Raw genomic sequence first — 15,617 nt, forward strand, 5'->3', positions numbered from 1 at the left:
TGTGGGCCTAAAGGAATATAATCCACAAAATGACAAAGAAGTTACTTTTTCTTCCATTTATTGTTAAAAACTAGATCAATTTAATAAGCATGATAGAGAAATATGCATGATATGTTAAAGAGAAAAAAACAGAGAAAATAGAAAGGAAGAGAGTGAGTATGTGTATGCTTGTTTGCATGGATGCTGCAGGCACTGGAGGAAGTTAATTAATACCACTAAAGTGGAAGTGAAGTGTAGTAAGGAGGATGCAATAAACGGATGCAAATCAAGTTGGGGAAAGAATATAAAGCATTATATGGTATTACCATTTCATTTATTAGTAATCATTCATGCACTTATGTGTGCACATGCACACACACACACACACACACACACACACACACACACACACACACACACACACACACACACACACAAATTATAAAAAAATAAAATAAAAATTAACAAACTATTCTTCACAAAAGCTGCAACACAAAGTATGAAAGGTTTTTCACTTTTAGTCAAACATACTGACTCTTATATGTTGAAAGTGGTAAGACTCTTTTGTATATTTATTTAATAATGTTTTACATCATTATTGTATGTGCAAATCCTATAGAATTAGAAAAAAAACCAAGAAAAACTAGAAATAAGTTTTTACTGTTTGCAATTGTTCAGTTATCTAATGTCTTTCCTAGAACTATTTGTATGTATGATGATATTCATTTCCTTAATAAAATATGTATGATAAGGTCTTTTGAAAATACTTTAGACTATATTATTTATCGTTAGTACACCAGCTCTTTGTATTTTAATAATTAAGATGTTACATTTCTTTTTAATGTCAGAAATTTTATTGAAAAAGTAATATACTTTTTAAGTACAACGTAAAATATACTATCAGTTTCAAGCGTTACTAAATATGGAACAGCAACAAAACCTACTGATTTAAAAATTTGTACCTATGATTTATTTATCTACTTAAAATGTGGATCTGGCTAGTACTTTTTTCAGATTTAATAGCTCATATTAAATTACAGCAAAACAAGTAGATGTCATAGAACATTTTAACTAATTTGATAATAAAAAGACTAACTGCTGCTAATTATTCTAGCACTGACTCTCAAAATAGAGAAAAAACTTATAACTAGTAAATTTGTCTATTTTTTTTAACTTATGTACACATTCATGATTCAATGACGAAAGATTTCAAGTGTGGATTTTGAGGAGCATCATCCAATTTATTTTTTGGTTTTTGTGTTTCCTGTCTTCAGATTATGAATATTGCTAGATAGTAAAATGCAGTTCTCACAACCCAATAGTTTTACTACAGCCTGGAAATTACCAAGAGAAGTATCATGAACTATAAAAAGATATAATGAATAATTTTTTTTTTGATTCCTAAAACTGTATTAAACACTTTGTAGCATTTAATAAGAAGGGAAGACTGCTGTGTAGAAAGTTAAACTTAGTGTTAAGGAACAAATTAATGAAATGTTTTATTTAGTTGCCTTTTTTGAAACATCAGTGAGAAAGGGAGACAGAAAACGAACTGAGGCTTTTGAGATGTGGGTGTGGTGTAGAATGACAAATGTCAGATGGCAAGACCATGAAACAAATGTGGATGTATTAAGGAGATTAAGAGAGAACAGAAAAATTAAAAATGTGATTGAATATAGAAAAAGGAACTGGGTAGGACGTTGTATGAGAAGAAGGTGTTTATAAATGGATACAATAGAAAACTTAGTGAATGGAAGAAAAGGAAGGGGAAGGAAGAGTGAAGTCAGATGATGAATGAAATTATGGAAAAGGGAAAATATGCTGAAACAAAGAGGTTAGCAAAGGATAGAGCAAGGTGGAGAGCAGCAACTATGGCAGGACCTGCCCTTTGTAGACAGCTTTGCATTTTTCACTAACCTACTATACCAAATTTTTTTAAACTTACTTGTTTTTTATTGGATATTTATCAATATCTCCTCTATAAAATTATAAAAATCTGTTCACATTTAAATAATTTCTACTAAATTTTGAAATGAAAGTGATTTTTGAAAGAAAACTTCACTAGTTATACTTCAATTAAAAAAAACAATACAATATTAAAAATTTTTATTTAAATTATGAAGTTCAAATATTTAAATGATTTTTCAGTCATAGGTTGATGACATACTTTTCATTTAAGTATAAATGGTATTAGTCATGTTTGCTTCTATGAAGTGTTGCATACAGTACAGTGCCACGTGGTAAACAGAATGAAGTAAGATTAAATATATCATGTACTTGGGTTGTTGATATTAAATAGTAGTTTGTCTGGTTCAGTGAAAAAGGTAACAGGGCATTTTTTCACTTTTCACTTTCCTGCCAGGGATGAATGTCATTCTTAGGAAGAGTATGTAATTTTCTTTTGAAAACTTGTGTCTCATGGTAGGTCATCTGAAGGAATTAGGTAATGGTATCCAAATACAATTTCATTCAATTTCAATTTCAAAGACAATTCAAATTTCATTCAATTTCAATTTCATTCGACATTTTATAAAATATGAAATTAGTAGAGGTATTAATCAGTTGACTATGTTTACTGCAAGCACAGCCTGAATCTATTGAACTGTAATGTACATTATTGGATAGTATTGTATAGTGTGATAGCATGTCCTCAAACAAAAGATCTTATTAAACTCATTTCTTAATCATCGAAATTAAGCAATATTTCATACACCAGTATATTTCTTTAATTTAGGTGACTGCATGTTGTTGGCATATTAATGGCAAAGTACATGATATCCAATTTGTAAAATTTATTTCGATGCTATTTATTATATTCAATTTCACTTGTTTAATACCAACAGTTGGCATCATCAGGTAATATGAATCATGAAGTTATCTTCCAGGAGCTGGAAAGTGTGCAAGAATCTTTTAAAATGATAATATTATGTTTCTGAAACCACAAAATTCATATAAGTAATTTGAAAAAATGAAATCTCTAAGAAAAGATAGTCCAAACTTATCCTAAGGGAATAACCTACTCCTACTGTAAATATTAAAACTATATGAATGATGGTAATTAATCAGTAGAACTGAATAGATATCACCTAACATTGTAAAGAGGGATTCTGGACTTTTATGGTTTGAACACATTTACAGGACAATTTGAATATTTACATTACTTAAAAGATGTTCAGTTCTGTGGGTAAAGGATGATGCTGTATGCCTACTCTTTAATTTTATTGCAGTCTGTACCCTTATGGTCAACTCAGATTTTAATACAAGAATGAAAAAGTGGGTTTGTGGTAGTTCAAAGAAGTTTCAAGGGTAACCAAAAGGAAAAAATACCAGTGGCTCAAGAAATCATGTTCAGTAAACTAGCTTCATGGATTACTGAAGTTTAACAATTCTGGGTCTAGTTTCATCAGATCAATTGGCATTTATTAGTGGCTAATGATCATGTCATTTGATAAACCTTGTATATATGTATACATATATTTGAATCTTATACTATATGCTATAATTCCCAAATTTTGCATATACATTCAAAGTAGTTTTTTTAACTAATATTTTGAATTAAGGTTTTTTGAAATTGGGTTTTATCATTTCTGTTAAGCTTGTTTTATATGATTTTTATTTTGTTGAAAAGCATAAGATATGGCAAAAGTTTAAAGTTATTTAATATTAACTAACTCATTTTGAAAGTAAAGAATTTGTCTTACATGTTTATAGTGCTATCAATAACTTCATAAAGGTGCTGCTAATCAGCTTTGAAAGATTCATTAGAAGGAAAAGTTCAAGTATTTTGAAAGTGAGTTTTTTGGTATTGATAATTTAATCTAATTTTTGGTATATTTCATTAAACCTAGTTATTATTTTATCTTCATATTGTATTTATTAACCAATCTTATTTTATTCTTCATTTATTATTTACAATTTTTTTACAAAATTCACAGGCACAGTTTTTGAAATTTATAAATGGTATATATAGGTATATCTGTTTTTTGAATTTTTGACAATCCAGTTAATTAGGAGTACATTATACTTCAAATCCCTTTAATAAAAAATAGATATAAATAATTGTGAATGATATTTCATGGTATATTTATTATAATTTATCATGGGTTTTATTTTCTACTTTTTTCATGCTTTTTGTTATAGTCATATTTAAACATTTTATAGGACCTTTTATTTTTTCAGAGGCATAATTTATTTTTTCTGGTAGTAAGTACTAAATATAATGACAATTATAAATCTATGATTATTTTCATTTTGTACTTTTTTTTTTACAAAATTTATTTTTTAATTCTTTTTAATTTTGATTATTATTATTAATGTTCTATTTTATGCCTACATTTTCTATATCTATTTCTACATTTTAGTTAGTTTTATGTGATCCTTTTATTTCAGTCTCATTGGAGTTACCTATAATATTTAAGTCAGTATCATTAACCTTTTTTCTTTTGATTGTCTTAATATATCTGGTTAACTGTAATATGTTTTATTTTTGTTTGATAAGGAAATTAAATTTAAATTTAATTTCTTAAAATGAATTAAACTTGTTAATTTCTATACTTGTAATAAACTTCTTTAATTATGTATTTATGAATAATGTTGCCTAATTTTTTTTAAATTTGTAAATAATATGTAAAATATAAAAATTTATAGGATTTTTCCTTTAAAAACCAAAATTGGACATCTCCTGGTCCACAAAACATTGATCTATTTTCAAAAGAAAATCGTTTAATTACTGGGAAACACTCAACAGCTATCAGAAGCTAATATTAAGAGGCCTGAGATCTTTGATGTGCAGAAATAAAGTTTGGTTTGGGGAAATTTTAACTATGTTGGTATGAATTATGGATACTAACTATGGGCAAGAAGATGAAGAACTGGAATGCTGGGGGTTCTTATCGCAGACTCAGTCTGCTTTGATTTTGTTGTTTTATGCTGTGGACGAATTATTGCAGAAGACTGGATAGGATACTTGTTATTGTGTTTAGTATACAAACTAGGGTGGCAGTAACTCTATCTACTAAGTAACCCTTACGTAGCATTTTCTTTCAAGCTATTATCTGGGGTGCGACTTGTGGTGTGCATCCAACTTGCTTAGGAAGAAAATTAACCGCACTGTTAACACAGACTCTGATGAGGAGGTGTTCTTATTGCCGACTCATTCTGCTTTGATTATGTTGTCAGATGCTGTGGACAAATTATTGCAGAAGATTGCTGAGTATCCTAATACCCAGATGGATATTAAGGTGTTGTCCAGACTTGTGCACAAGAGATATGATTTGACCACTGAGTTCATTGAGGAGTTGGCTCCTGCACTTACTGAAGACACAGGCACCCATACCGGTGGGGTTTCTGTAGAAGGGGAGGATGGGAGTTCTCATACCCAGTCTGATACATTTAGTGGAAGTGAGACTAAGGAGGTCAGAACTCAGACTGATAGTTATAGGCACATGGATGTGTCGAGTGAAGAGGTAAGGCAAAGGTTGGAGGAGGGTGTTGACAAGAAGACATACCTGGTCTTATCTCTATGAGCTGGGCTGAGGACCTTTTTTGCAATGTGGAGGTGAAATGAGGGCTCTCCGGCCCTGGACAACCGGTGGTCATGATTTTAGACCTCAAAGGGAACAAGAATAGTCCATTTTCCTGGTGAGAGTGCAATGGTGACACTCCCATATGTCATATGCTCAATGATGGGAGAATAGTCGTAGTTAGCATCCTTAGGAATGCCCCAGGAGCGAAGGTCTTGTTCAGAGAGTCACAGGAGGGCATGGACGTGGGTGAGACCTTTGTACTGGTTATTAACTCTGACATGGAGGACGCTGTAGTTACTAGGCATCTTATGGAGGAAATTAGAAAGATTGAGAGGGATGTCAATAGGCAACCTATGGTTGCGGCTGGGGAGCCGATTTCTGTTTGCGTAGTACTTGGGAAACTAAGACAAGGCGTCTTCTAGAATATAATTCCAGAAGAGACGACAGGAAGAGGCTTATCCACTTCGTGAAGGAGGTCAAGGCATCACAAACAGCGGAGGGTAGGAAGTCAGAACAAATGTCAGAACCGGATGTACCCACTAAGTTGGTTGTGATCAAGAAACAAGGGCTTTCCTACATGCAGCTGCTTAGGGAAGTTAAGACATGGACTGACTGGCAAGGTGGTGAGTGGCGCTGTCTGATATTCATTTTAGTTTTAAAAAGCTTAAGATAACATTTATACAAATGAAAGTGAGAAAGTCAATATAGTTTCAGGCCCAGAGAACACAAAGATGGAATAAATAAAGTACTTTGGATCATGAACAACTGAATAGTTGAAAATGTTGATGAACAGATATTGACGTCTGAATATTTATAGTTCTAATAGTTATTTTTTTTTTAAGGAACTCTTAGTTGAAGGCATTGTTGAAACTAGAAAAGGAGTTGACTGAACCATAGAATGTCTCACGATTACATGTTCTCTTTCATCTAAATAAAAAAATAATCATCTTTAAATGAATAATCATAGAAAAAAAGGTCCAAGAACTGATGAAAAACTGATCCTCAAGAAAAAAGAATTTTGACCATGGAAATCAAGCTGTAGCTTAATCTTATACCTAACACAATGAGGATAACTAAGAAAAGAAACAAATGACTGGAACATCTTTTATATACCTTTCTGCTGTATGAACAATTAATCATCCGACATTTCTAGATAAATAGCACAAACTACTTGTGGGTTTCTGCCTAGAGAATGTTAAGTATAAGCTTCAGAACAGTAGGTTTGATGACACTCCAAGGGAAGAAGAGTCAATGGAGATATTCTGATTAGTACTCAAGGATAAAGCTTTATGAGGTGAAAAGGAATTTAACAGAAGCTACAAATAGCCCAGAAGTATGTTACAAGGAAAATCACTTGGATCTAAATCCAAGGAAGACATGTTAGGGCGTTTCAGTTTTGTAATTGAGAAATCAAATAATGTCTTAAATTTATTTACTTCAACAATGCATCACTCCAGTGTACCTGGGTATAAATCTCAGGGTACGGCCTATACCCTGACATTTGAACAACATTTTCAAAAGTTGAAAGGTAAAATTTATGCAAGAAATGACATTATTTGCCTTAAGCTCATTTTTTACGGGAAATTTATTTGCATCACCATGGTAAGCAAAGGCAGAGGCTCAAGAACATTAGCTCTAGTTGTTGTCAAACTCAGAGAGAAACTTATAAATGAGTACTGACAATTATATAATACCCGGAAAGCCTTCACTTGATTAAGAACAGGCATTTCCAAATGTGGAACCATGTGGTGAACCGGAGATATTTGACAATGAGAGCTGTGACTGTGGAGAGATCTAGACTTAAAGCAGTTATTCATTTAGTTAAGTACAGAAGGAGCTTGCTTGAAAAAAGATGTAATTTTAGCAAATGATGAGGCAGTAAAAACTGCAGAATTCAGGAATTGGTAGATATAAATTGTTTATTTTCCAAGATACAGAATGTAAAGTAATTATCTGTAATACTATTGTTTCAGTAACTCATAATGGCTATTGTATTAAGAGGGATATGTGAAATAAATTCTCACTTTATTTTACTAAAAGATAGCAAACTACAGCAGGATCCTGATTGCTTTGAATGATTTTGGCTGATTACTTTCTAGAGAGATAAGTTACAGGTAAGTTATTCTGGGAAAATTATTAATAATTTAACATGAAAATGTATCAAACAACATTAAAATAAGCTTAATTAATAAACTTAACTATGGCTAAATAAAAAATTTATTTATTTTCTTTTTTTAAAAGCAAAATTCCATTTCCTATTACAATATTTGTTTTTATTTCAGGCAAAATTGAATTATATGAATAAATTATAAGAACCACAAGAAATATATACACTCACATACAAGCCTTGAAACTTTATGCAGTGAATAATAATTAAAAAAAAAAAAAAAAACTTCTCATGGTAGGGTCCATATAACATCAATAGCATGTTTAAAAGGATTTAAATAATTGTTTGTTTATACAAATTGACTGTTAAGTTACAATATGATCTCATTTTTTTGACTTGGAATTAAATTTTTGATTCCATATAGATAAAATTCTAGAACCACATAAATCTTTGTGTTTCATCTTAAGGAATTCAAAAGAATTTGAAATCACTGAATTTCTTAAGAAGCTCTATTATGCTTCTGTAAAAAGCAAACTTGAATGGTAGTCCTAAAAAATCTCTCAAATTGGAAAAAATGAAAGAACTCAACAGGGATTTTTAAGATACACTAAAATAAGATGTAATATTTGTATTTATACTCAATTTCTAAACAATATTGTTCTTATTATTTTCCAATATCAGCACTAAAAGAGATTTTTAAATCGTTTCACTACAGTCTAAAAGAACAATTTCTTGATTCTTTTCTTAAACTAATTTAATTATTTCTAGAGTAAAGACGGTTAACAATTGAGTGATAACTATCTAGTTATCACTCAATTTAAACTACGATGAAATATTTTAACATCCTTCATACTGATTTTGATTTTTCGTTATGAACTTGAATACCTTTATTAGAAATAAAAAAAAAATGATTCATTAGAAAAAATAATAATTTTTGCCATTGTCACAATATCTGCTTTAAGTAATTATCACATTTAAAAAAAAAAATTATCTATTACGTTACTTTTATTCTGTTTTTTATTCATTATTTAAATTTATTTATGTCTGACTTGAATGCACTATATTTTACTTTTTAATTAACTTAGTTTTTAAGTTCAGTTTTTTTTTTGTGAATGTAAAAGCATTATGAAAACTATTTTGCCCCGGTTTTACATAAAGAAATAAATAATTACAGTATTGTAATTTTTGAATTTTATGACTTTCCGCAGTGACTACTATATTTTATAAACAAAACACATATAACTTTTAAAAATAACTTTCAGAAGAAAAATAACCTTCAAAATACAATTCAACTTATTTCAAATTCCAAAAGTCATAGTTCTTGACAAATGATTTGCTCAGATTATTATACAATTCACATGACTGCCTGGGAATTTTTACAATCCAGGTTTGATGTATCATTAACTCAGTGTATAGGTGAGTTTTTCTTGAATGATACTTGTTTTTATAATATTCACACATTATTTTTTTATATTAATAGATCCTTTGGCATCTTTTACTAATTAAACCTTGTGGAAAAAATAATCCCAGTTGTCTGTTATCTTCTTAACTGTTTCTGATGATCTCTCCCAAAATAATACTAGTAAGATTTGTCTGGGTTCACATTTTATCTCAGTGATAGAGTGATTGCATTACACAACAAATTCAACTTCTAATAAATATTTTTGATTATATACTCTTATTTAGTGTAATAAAATATGGCCAAATTAAATACTACATTAATTTATATGTTATCTTAAGTGAAGTAAATTAAGAGTAGTATGTGTGTGATTCCTTGAGTGGTTATTTCAGAGGATACTGTATATGCATGTACAAATATTTGTAATTCTGTAGCCTGCTATTGTAACAATGTTTTTAAAATTATACTTCTTTAATAACTATAACAGCAAAATAGAGTTATTCCAACTACCTTAGAAGGCTATTTATAATTACTTATGTGTCTTAGATGCCACAAATTTAATAATAATACGTGACTTGAGGCAAAACACAAAAATGGCATGGTTATTCCCAAGAATAATTAGTAGCTATCCTGTCACAGGCCAGTGACAAGAGACATGCTGAATATTCTACAAAGGATATAGTGAGTAGAATCTTGGAGGCTGGAGCACCCCCTCAGTAGGGATGAATTTGAAAAGAATGAGTTAGTTTGTAAGCTATCAGAATTGTCAACAACGACAGCTGGGCCAATCCAAGATTCTAAACCTCAAGTGGTTCTTAAAATAACTAATTTACTTGCTACCTTTCAGCCTGAGATGGCAGTTTAACCAGTACCGTTGGCTGCAATGAGAAAACCAAGCTCCCTGCTTTGGGTTACTCTTTTCCAGTTTCTTTTTGGGATATTGGCTGGGTCTCTCCATAAGGAAGTTTATGTAACTTCTGGACTGCAGTGATGGGAGAATGATTAAATCATTAACCGTATGTTGAACTTGTTATGCCAGATATGTACATCTTTAAAAAGAAAATAATTGTAAAACTGGAATTCCTGCTCTCTAATCACTTCTAATATTTGTCAAACAATTTATTAGAGAAATGCTGTGTACTGTAAAGTGAAGCATTTATACAACAAAGGGGATATGTTTCTTTATCATTTTTACTGCAATAAAGTAAAACATGCTATGGTTTGGTCCATGGAGATCAGCAATAAATGGTATTTAAAATTTTTAACCTTTTAATGACAAACCAAACCACAATAATTTAATAAATATAGAGTATTTAAAACTTAATTCTAAATGTTTACAGCTGTACTTATGACTATCTTGAGTGAGTGGTGCTGGTGTTTTCAGTCAGGCATCAGCTAATACTATTTTCTTTGACATAAAGTCAAAGACAGTTTTGACTGTGTTCTAAATATATATCTGCTTAATTAAAGAAAATAAAACATCCAGTAATAACATTAGCTGATGTTAAGTTAGTTAAGGGCAGCAGCACCAGTGACTGAAGTTAACTACAAAAGCAACTAAAAATATTGTGAAGTGAGCTTGAAAAAACTTCTGTTGTTATTAGGTTTGTTTTGGTTTTTAATTAAAAAAATTTAGTTTTAAATACAGTAAAATAATTTATTCTAAATTTAAAGAATTGTTATTTAAAAAACATTTTCTCATTCCAGAAGCATCAGTACTTTCTTTTCAGAATTAAAAAAAGCAAAAGTTGTTTTTTAACTATTTTTGGATGGCTATTTCTTAGCCATTTTCCATTCACATTTTCAGTTCATAGATTTTATATTATTGAAAGTTCCTTATCATAGATTTTCGTTATCAGCAAATGCAGTTAAGAGTGGGTGTATGAATTGAATTTTTGAATTGCTTTTGTGAATATTGTATTTTGTCAGTGCTGTGTGTATTTCATGACGTCATTTAACATGGATATGTATCTAAATAATATAAATGTAAGTCATATTATTCTGCTGTATTCATTTGGTGGCATATGTCAGTATTTTTTAAGCATGTCCTGTGAAGTTTCCTTAATACTAGAGTCAATGTATACAATACATCATTTCTTGTAAGAAGGTGTGCATTAATTTGTTGCTTTAGATTATTTGTCTCAACTTTCTCATGGCTGTGATGGTTGAAAAACATCTGAGGTACTTATAAGAAGTACTAGACAGAGTGATTTCTCTGAGAGTGATGATGTTCACTATACAGCCATTTCCTATAGTGAACAGAGTGAAGGTGTTATTTCTAGAGCTTTTACATTTGCATTGTCGTGTTCTTGGCATGCATATATGTGGGAGTATGTTTGGTTCAGAGAAGATGGCAATAGGAAACTACTTCACTACTTACTTTTCTTAGAATACCTGGCATGAGGTACTTATTATCTTGAAAATAATAACTCATTCTCAAGTATTTAAAAAAAAATATTATAAATATTCAAATCTAATCATAAGTTTTGTAATGTAACTATGAGCAAAAGATTGCTCAGTTTTTAGTCCTGGAATGGGTTATTTTTCATTTTTTCCCAGTTTCTGTACCCTTGCATATTGATGTAATATTGACTTTCACCTGATATATAATAAGATATGAACTAATGAAAATTACAAAAAATTAAGTGATAAACTCTAACATGAACACACACACACACACACACACACACACACACATATATATATATATATATATAATATTTATATGATACTAAATATGTGTCAATAAAATACAACACTTTATTTTATATTACATATTATTTACATATTTTTTAATTTTATTTATAATAGAATTACAGATTTGTGCGTACTTACATTTCATTAATTGGTGATTTTTTGATCATTTTTATCACATGAAATAGCGTGGATTCGCAATTATTCACTCTAAAAATCTGGTTCAGTTGAATTAAATTCAAGCAGTTTAAAGTTAGTCTTTAAATCTATAACCTTGCATAGGTTTCTTATAATTATATCATTACATTACATGATATTAAAAATTTATTCCTGAAAACATAATTTTATCATGGTAAAAATGTTGAGATTGTATTTTTTTATCATATAGTAGAATTAATTATTAATTAAAGTTACCATAATATTTCATTGAAGAGCGCAATTCAATGCAGTTTATTTTGATATATATCGCTTTTCTTAACTAATTTCTTTCTATGATAGTTTCTTTCTATACAAGTAATCAGAATATTTCATTATCAGGTCTGTGAGTATAATTTAAAAAAATATACTTTTCATAATATACAATAGCAAACAAATTAATCTGAACAAAGGGAATTTTTGATCTGTTGTAAGGAATTTTCATTCTGTAGCAGACACTGTTATTTGGTGTTTCAGATTATGTTATTGGTTCATATACAAACAAAATTAGTGATTTTTGTGCTTTTATAATTTATTGTTAGTTGGTTTTTGGTGACCTTGCAAGTTTCTGTTATAAGTTTGTTATTCGTTTCTAGTTAGTACAATGGATATAACCCCCATGAAAGCAGTAAAAAATTGTTGCTCTGTCCCAACACACACAAATAACTCAAAGACACATTGACAGTGAGTGTAGTGTGGAGTTAGGTACTGTAAATGAAATCGTGAAAAGGTTTAAGGAAACAGGTTCTATCTCTCCAAAGAGAAAAGGAAAATGTGTACAGAAAAAGAAAACGAAGCCTACACAGGAACAATAACTATTAAGAAAAATCAAAATTATTCCACAATTCTCAGCTTTTGACCTTAATAGGTACTTCAGAGTCAGTAGGACTAATGTTTCTGATAGACAGTTTGTAGAAGATTGTTGGCAGTGGGAAGGATTGCTCGGAAACCTAAAAAGAAGCAATTACTGACACAGGTTATGAAGACAAAACTTCAATGGGCAAAGGAACATAAAGAATGAAATATTGAGATGTGGGAAAAAGTTATTTTTTCAGATGAGACTATTTTTTTGTCCAAGGGAAGAGAGTAGCCTGCATTCATAAGTCAGCAGATGAAAAGGCTATTACACCAGCCCACCTGCAATAAGCTCCCAGTCAAAAATATGTTTTGAGGATGTTTTACACATGAAGGGCCAGGAGCACTTATGCCTGTGAATGGAATGATGAAATCAGACCAATACATTAACATATGCCAAAGAAAAATAGTCCAACTTATGCAGAAGAACCCAGAACTCATTTTCCAACAGGACCTTGCACGATGTCACACGTCAAAGAAAGCAAAAGAATTCTTCAAAAATCAAAAAATTCAAGTGCTCTCGTGGCCAGGAAACTCCCCCGTCCTGAATCCCATTGAAAATTTGTAAGCCATACTAAAAAGAAGACTTGGGAAAATGAATTGTAGCACAAAAAGTGACCTAATTAGTTCAGCAATACAGGTATGGTTTCGAAATGAAGAAATTAAAAATCATTGTTCTACCTTAGTGGAATCAATGGCCAAAGAGGATTAATGAGGTAATAAAAAATAAAGGAGGACACATGATCTATTAAATTTGAATAAGTTTGACTATTAAACATTTTTTCTTTTAAAGATAAAATTTTCTGATAATGATTAATTTGTTCACCACTGTATATTCCTTATACATATACATATATACATATATAAAAATAGCAGTTCATTAAATCCCCATTTTTATAGCCTTTGTCAGTAAAAATACGATTATTTTTTTATAGTACCCAGAATATATACAAAATATATTTATCTGCCACATGTTGCAGCAGAAACTAACTTAAAAAAAAAGAAAATTGTGCACTATTCTGTTTTAATTTTCTTGCAGGGCTAATTAAAGTTGTTATTATGAATTATATCTACCATTCCTCATTTCTTATATAACATTTTAGCCTCAGTAAAATGAGTAGAAATTCACTGCATTATGTCCAACTTAATTACTGTTTCTGTTGTGGTAAAACTTTTTGTATTAACTATATTCAAATAAAAATCAATCTGATTTACAATTATAAGGTCGATTCATTATCTCTGACTATTTTTAGATAATATTAAATCTGAGAAATATACACTCCAATTATTGACTGTCAGATGAAGAAATATAAGGGCCTAGTTTGTGTAATTCCATAATTAATACAAATTAGACAAACAATGCATATTAATTTACATAATTAGTACAAAAATTTATGAAACAGTACAGATTATTAAACCTAGCTTTTTTGTCTAAAGGATTAATTATAGGACATAGATATTGAAGTTTTTCTACGTAAAATAATATATATCTGTATATACTCCCATGAAATTATAATTTATAGAAGATATATATTCACAATCTTTACTCCTGTACATAATTTTACCTTAAATAAAATAATTAAGATCCTTTAATCAAAACTATTTTTTGCTTTTCTGATATACATTTTATATAAAATTAGATATACTTAAAATTAAATACACATTTATTTGAATACAATTTAAGAATTTCACCCCCTCAGAAAAAAATCTGAAATTCTGAAAACTGTTAAATTCCTTTTTTACTAAATTATTATTTTTTTTATGATAATAATTAATGCCATTAAATATTATTCATACTAAGTAATGCTACTTTTTTTATTAAACATTAAAAAATATTATGTTTTTTGGCTAATAGATATGACAAATCAGAAAAATTCTTTATAAATCATTAAATTATTAATCTAGATAAATATTTTTCTATTAATATTTTTTTAATGCTTATTTATTTTCAGTTTTTATTGATATATTTATTTTATTAATCAAGTTATTAATTAATGCTGCTATAATTAAGTGTTTAACATCAATATAATATTTAAATTTTATGTTACTTGTGAAAATAAGTTGAAGATCTTGGTAAAAGAACTTTATTTATTTTTAACAATTTACTAAACTAACTTTATTTTAAACAATTTTTTTATCTTAAAAAAATTTTATTTTCCTTTTTTGTAACAAAATACCAAAATAAATTTGTATTATTCATTGCAAGATATTGCATTACTTTTTATTAAATGTATAGAAAAGATTAAGTCTAGATGATTATGTAAAAAATGGTGATGGATAAATATAAGTCTTTTTCCAAAATAACTAAATTTTGATAAATTTTGCTTTTTATTTTAACTAAAAATAAACTTGAATTTACCTGATAAAAACTAATCAAATTTATTTATTTTTTTCAATAATAAATTAGAAAAAAGTTCTGAAGAATTTTATTTTCCAACTAACTTAATTCTTTTTGGAAATGGTTTCTTAGATAAGAATGAATAAAAATGAATATACATAATCATAAGTTAATAATACATCAGGTGATATAATCTGAATATTTTAGAACTAGCTATTTATTCTTAATAAAGAATATTGTTACATTTGGGTCCAAATGTATTAATTGTTGAAACAAAATCATTGCATCATCAGACAGACTACAAAGAAAGCTATGTTCTTATACCAGTTCCTTCAATTTTTTAATGTAACAATAATTATTGTAAAAGTTTAATTATATATGCACACATATATAAAATCATATATATAAAACTATTGCTAAATTTATCTAAAAAGAATTATTAATACCGTAATGAATATGAGTTGTTCTAAATAAAAATATCAAAGCCAATAAAACAGAAAAGCACTCTCTCATCACATGCTCCTG

At 29.0% G+C, this 15,617-nt stretch overlaps 1 protein-coding gene across 1 annotated transcript in view; it reads right to left on the bottom strand.

Moving 5' to 3' along the window:
- LOC142323340 (excitatory amino acid transporter 1-like) overlaps positions 1 to 15,617 on the bottom strand; it is a 72,847-nt gene extending 57,230 nt beyond the window's left edge. Inside the window, exons 1-2 of the mRNA XM_075362838.1 lie at positions 15,539 to 15,617; positions 11,846 to 12,034 (exon numbers count right to left, since the gene is read on the bottom strand). Coding sequence (XP_075218953.1) covers positions 11,846 to 11,874 — 29 coding nt within the window. The 5' untranslated portion in view covers positions 11,875 to 12,034; positions 15,539 to 15,617. The remainder of the gene's footprint in view (positions 1 to 11,845; positions 12,035 to 15,538) is intronic.

The sequence above is a fragment of the Lycorma delicatula genome, chromosome 4, assembly GCF_047948215.1.
Source record: "Lycorma delicatula isolate Av1 chromosome 4, ASM4794821v1, whole genome shotgun sequence".
Lineage (NCBI taxonomy): Eukaryota > Metazoa > Arthropoda > Insecta > Hemiptera > Fulgoridae > Lycorma > Lycorma delicatula.